This window comes from Plasmodium reichenowi, chromosome 7 (assembly GCF_001601855.1).
Source record: "Plasmodium reichenowi strain SY57 chromosome 7, whole genome shotgun sequence".
NCBI classification, from domain to species: Eukaryota; Apicomplexa; class Aconoidasida; order Haemosporida; family Plasmodiidae; genus Plasmodium; species Plasmodium reichenowi.
Window position 1 is genome coordinate 223,918 of NC_033652.1, and position 6,979 is coordinate 230,896.

General features: G+C 18.3%; 1 protein-coding gene across 1 annotated transcript; it reads right to left on the reverse strand.

Moving 5' to 3' along the window:
* Positions 1-224: 224 nt before the first annotated feature.
* Positions 225-5,432, reverse strand: PRSY57_0704700 (hypothetical protein; the record flags this gene model as incomplete). Its single annotated transcript, XM_012906712.2, has 1 exon — positions 225-5,432. The coding sequence occupies one exon, from the start codon at positions 5,430-5,432 to the stop codon at positions 225-227; it is 5,208 nt and encodes a 1,735-aa protein (XP_012762166.2).
* Positions 5,433-6,979: the final 1,547 nt, after the last annotated feature.

Here is a 6,979-nt window from a genome sequence, read left to right on the forward strand (position 1 = left end):
AAAAAAAAAAAAAAAAAAAAAAATAAATAAAAAAAAAAAAAAAAAAAAAAAAAAAAAAAAAGGACATACATAAAATAAATAAAAAATTTTAAGTATAAAACAAATTTATTTGCTTTCCCAAATTAATAACTTCATAAAAAAAAAAATATGCACATATATATCTACATATAAATATATATATGTATATATATATATACATGTTGTAGATTAAAACATTTTCCACCTTAACATACATTTAATTTCCAACAGAACTTATCATCATGTTTTCTAAAGAGAGAAACATTTTCACTCATTAACTTTTCAATACATTCAGGAGTATCAACATTGGTTAATTTTTTACATGAATCCATAATATCTACATAAGAATATTTCTTTAACGTTTGTGTACTATTGTTAATATTTTCATCAGGTTTGTTTTTATTTTTAATTATTTTCTTATCATCATGGTTACCTACGTTTTTATCTTTATTTGTCGTAACATTATTATTCATATTATCTACATTATTCAAAGTATTATTTGTTGGATTTTTTTTATTTTTCTTATCCATTTTATATGTTTTCTTTTTATCAAGATCAGTTATATTTTCTCCACCTTTTTCACTTAAATTTAGGCCTTCTCCTTCTAATTCATTCGATTTTTCATCCTTATTTAAATCTATCTTTTTATTACCAATATATGAATATTGATTAGATTCTTCATCCTTTTTATCTGTACCTTTGATATTATTTCTATGAGAAAAAAAATTTCCATTTTTTCTATCACTTAATTTTTTATCTCCTTGGTTAGATGAGTTATCATTTTTATTGCTAGAATCTTTTTTGTTAAAATTGAGTTTATTAAAATTATTACCATCGTTTAATTTAACGGAAGAATTGTTATTTGCATTATGGTTATTATTGTTGCTATTGCTTGAATTATTATTATTATTTTTATTATTATTATTATTGTTGTTGTTGTTATTGTTGTTATTGTTATTATTATTATTATTACTACTGTTATTATTATTATTATTATTATTGTTATTTCTTGTATTACTGTTTCCACTATTTTGCCCACTGCCATTTCCATCATGATCACCTCCATTATTATGATCGTCATTATTCTTTTCATTATTATCCTGATTATTATTATGATTATTACCTTTACTATTATTATTTTTTATTTTATTATTTTTGCTACTACTTCTGCTCTCATTATTATTATTATCATTATTATTATTATTATCATTATTATTATTATTATCATTATTATTATTATTATTATTATTATTATTATTATTATTATTATTATTATCATTGTTACTTTTATCATTGTCATTATTTTTATTATTATTATCTGTATCCACCTTTATGGGTCTGTTCATTCTATTGTTATGAACTACCTTATTATCATTGACATTTTGTTCACCCTGATATTTTCTATTAGCTTCATCTATTATATGCTCATTTCTATTTGAAACTCCTTCATGGAAGTTATTATATGCATTGTTATAATTACCATAATTATTTGAATAATATTTCAAATTATTAAAATGCTCATTGTTTGCTCCTCCTCTTCCATATTTCATTCCTTTATTAGGATACATTCCACCTTTACCTTTTAATTCGTTTCCTTGAAAATAAGTATTATTATTTGCATTATTATTATTATTATTATTACTATTACTATTATGATGATGATGATGATGACTATAGTTATGATTGTTATGATTATGATTGTGATTGTAATTTTGGTTATGCCCTTGATGATGATGAGGGGCATACATATTATAAGCATTATTATATGTATCACAAGATGCCATAGGATTAAATATATTACAAGTACTACTGTTCATATTATAATTATAATAACTCATATAAGCATCAAATGGAATGGTAGACGCCGCATTTGTAACAGAACCTGTCGTTGAAGTTCCAGCAGTCATAATATTATTTGAATATATATTATTATCAAAAGTATTTAATGCATTTGGTAAAAAATATAAATTATTAAAATTAAAAAATTGTTTTCCATTCACTGGTATAGTATTACCTACACCATTCAAAATATTCATATGACTGTTCATATTATTACTGTTACTTACAATACCAACGTTATTATTATTATTATTATTATTATTATTAACAGTGTTACTTTTTATATTATTATTATTATTGTGATTGTTATTATTATTATTATTATTATTATTACTTCTGTTAGAAGAATTATTCATATTTGTGTTTCCTATTCCACTATTGTTACCATTATTTGCAATATTAATCATATTATTAGTTGTAGTATTCATAACATGATTACTTGTTGATGCCTTAAATATATTATTCTCAATAATGTTTTGAATTTTTTGAGTTGTCTTTATTCTCACATTTAATTTTTTATCATTTATTGTTTTGGTTTTTAAATACTGTGCTAAAGATTCAGTTTTCTTTTCATTTTTTAAAGTAATAAAAATAGTATTGTTTATATCACTTCTAATATTTAAGACATCATTTGATTGTATACCTGGACTACTTAAAACAAAACTTTTTATAGTATTAATATAATGAGAATTAATATCTCTTATAATTATAATATTTCTTCTGTTATTCAAATTTAATAAAAAGTTTTTATTATCTTCATCAAACAATATTTTCATGGAACCTATTTGATCGGTAGTTATAATATTGTTGTTCTTATTATTATTATTATTTTCTTGATTATTTATTTTTTCATTATAACTTTTTTTACTAATCTTAACAACATTATTATTTTCATTATTATTATTATTATTATTATTATTATTATTATTATTATTATTTATAATTTCAATATTTTCTTCTTTTTTATTATTATTTTGACACATATCATTATTTTCAATATCGTTCTTAATCAAATCAATACCACTATTATTATTATTATTATTATTATCATTATTTGTGTTATTTTCTTGATCATTATTCTTACATATATTGTTACTATCTTTATTTATTTCATTCAATGTTTCCTTTTTATTTTTAGTTACATCATTATTAACATTAATATTATCACTCTTTTGATTACTACATATGTTGGGCACATTATCATAATTATTATCATTACTCTTAACATTTTGTTGTGATAATTTCATTTTCTCCTTTATGTCTACATTTTCATCGTGATCAATATTTTTTTCTATATCTTCATTAGACAACACCTTATCATAAGTCTTAGGTTCATCCATATCAATATTTTGTTTCTCATAGTCATTACTTGATTTTTTGTTTTCATCTTTAAGCACAACATCTTCACCAGTAATATTATTATTATTATTATTATCATTATTATTATTATTATTATCATTATTGTTATCACCAAATGGATGATTACTATCAATATTATTATTATTCTTATTGTCAGCTTCCTCATTATTAATTTTTATGGTATCTATATCAGATGCAGATTCTTTTTTAGGTAAATTGATACACTTAAGATCATTCAACACATTTACCAATATATTCGTATTATTATTAATGAGAGGGGATATATATGGATGCTTTGAAATTATATCTATATTTAACTTTATATTATTGTACATATAATACAACAAATAATCATCTGACATAATATTTTCTCTTTTGAATATTTCCATAACTCTCGTTTTCATTTCATTATATATATTATTTGTATTCATATTTTTAAAATTTTTCTTTTTCCCCTTCTCATATAAGAACTTTTTATTCTTTCGATTTTTCATATAATCATTATATAAATTGGGTCCATTATTATAATTAGAATTATTAAAATATAAATTGTTCATATTGTAATAATAATAATTGAAAGGGAAATAATTATAAAAATCATTCATCATATTATAATTATAACGCACATCAAAATTGTTCTCGTTATAACCTTCTGGATATAATTTTCCCGAATAATAATTACCTATATCATAACATTTCTCATTTTCATCTACATAGTAGTTATTATTATATGGATAATTACATCCATAGCTAGCTAAATAATTATAATTACCATTATTATTGTACATAAACAAATTATTCATTGAATCCATTACCCCATCGACAGGTTTAAATTCACAATTTGTACTGTTACTATTATTATTATTATTATTATTGTGATTATTATTACTGTTGCTGTTATTATTATTGTAATTATTATTACTGTTGCTGTTATTATTATTATTGTGATTATTATTACTGTTGCTGTTATTATTATTATTATTATTATTATTATTATTATTGTTGTTGCTGTTGTTGTTATTATTTGTTATGGTCTGCATCTTATAACCCTTTCCCATCTTTAAATTGTAACCCTTATTATTCTTATAGTCATACTTAAAGTTATTTTTGTACATATGATTATTCACAGGGCTATTATTATAATTATTATTGTTAACTCCATCAACATTTTTATTATCATTCTTATTAAAGCTTCTTTTTTTATTCATATCTTTCATAGAAGGTTGAAAATCTTGTATCGTCTTTTCATTACTTTGTACATCATTGTTATTATTATTATCATTATTATTGTTATTATTGTTACTGTTATTATTATTATTACTAATATTATTATTATTATTATTATTAATATTATTATTATTATTATTATTATTATTATTGTTCTTATTCTTATTATTATTATTATTTTTCATGTGGTGATACATAAAACCACCCTTCATATTATCATTATGATGATGTGTATAATAATGATGAGATGAAGTATTCCTCCAATCATGCATGTGACTAACATTATTATAATAATTATCTCCTTTTTCCGTTCTTGTCATATGTTTTTTATCCTTAAAATTTTTCTGATGAAATGCGGATGGTACTAAAACATTAGTTTTATCACCTCTGTATTCTTGCGAGGATATTTTTTGTTTTTCTCTCCCTTCTACTCCATCATTTTCATGTATATTACCAATTTTATTATTAACATCATTATTTTTTAGATTAATATTACCATTTTGTCCTGCCATTTCTTCCTCATCTTGATCTTTTTTTTTCTTCTTCTTCTTCATATTATCATCATTTGAATTTCCTAATAATATTTCATCCTCTTTTGTTAATTCCGATTTTTCATCGTTATGCTTCATTCCTTTATTGAATTTTTTCTTTTTCTTATATTTCTCTTCTTCGTCTAGTTGTGATTCTACATTTAATTGTGTTTCATTTTTTTTCTTCTTATTCAATTGATTACTATGAATTCCTTCATCATTCCTTTTCTCCTCGTCCTTTTTCTCGTTTTTATTTCCTCCTTCTTTCTTTTCATGATTTTCTTCTTCTACTGTTTTTACATTATCGTCAGCCCTATTCTCATTATTTACATCTTCATTTATGGCCTCATTATTACCAGTATTATTATTATTATTATTATGAGTATTTATTGTAGAATCTTTTCCTATCTTTTTTTTATTCATATTTTTATTACTGCTGCTATCTTTATTGTTACTCATAATTTTTTAATTAAAATCAAAATTAAAAAAAAAAATTAAAAAAAAAAAAATACACTAAGATATAGGATATATAACAAAATGTAGGTATTATATATATAGGTGAATATATATATAAATATAAATGTATGTCACCTTTACGCTTGAGAGATTTTTAATTCTATATTAAACATATATACAATATAAGGTATATATATATATATATATATATATATATATATATATATATATTTTTATAAATATATAAATTTATTTTACTTTATATATAATCATAATACTGATTAACATGAAATAAAAATATTTATATATGAAAATATTTCATAAAATAAAAAAATGTTTATACATTTTTAAATATTATATTATTTATATATAATAAAAATTATTATATATCCTTTTTGTAAGAATGATATTATAATATAATATATATTATATATATATTGTATATATATATATATATATATATATATATATATTATATTATATAAATATAATAAAATTTTTTTAAATATGTATAAAAAATATATTATTTAATTTATCATATATTTTAATATTATTATATATATCTTATTTATGTAATGTTAAATATAAAATATGTATATTTTATTATTTTTATATATAAATTAGAGAACAATTTTTAATTTATTATATATATATATAATGTGAGGATAAAAAAAAAATTTTTAAATATATATATTTTTTTTTACTTTATTTTATAATGTAATAAAATTATATATAAAAAAAATATATATTTAATAAAATCAATATTATAATAATATATAATAAATATGAATATAAATTTTATCATTATTATTTTTTTTATTATACTTTTAAAATGTAAAATAAAATATATGTTATTAAAATAGTACTTTTTCATATAAATAAATTTATATAATTAATTATAATTATATAATATTTTATATAATTATTAAAATATAATATTATATTTATAATTATATATATATAATATTTATAATATATAAATGTTTTGTTTTTCTATAGATATTATTATATATATATAATTATAACATGTACAATTATTAAAATAAATTAAACCCTTTATTTCAATTATAGTAGTACTATATTTATTTATTATCTTCATTATATATATAAATATATTTTTTTTTTATTAATTAATCTTTTGATATATATATATATTAATAATATTATATGTGGGTCCTCATAAAAAATATTAATTATGTATGTTCTCTTTACTCTTTCCAGAAGTGTACATAAAAATAATTACATAAATAAATATAAATATATTTAAATATATATAATAATAATAATAATAATATATATATATATATATAAATATGTAAAATTAATATTGTTCTTTTCCATCATGATACACAAAATAATAGAAAATAGAAAAATTTAATTTTATATAAAAATGAAAAGAAAATAGTGTTAAATTTTTTTTTTTTTTTTTTTTTTTTTTTTTTTTTTTTTTTTTTTTTTTTTTTTTTTTTTTTTTTTTTTTTTTTTTTTTTTTTTTTTTAATTTTTTTTTTTTTTTTTTTTTAATATATAAAAAAAAAAAAAAAAAAAAAA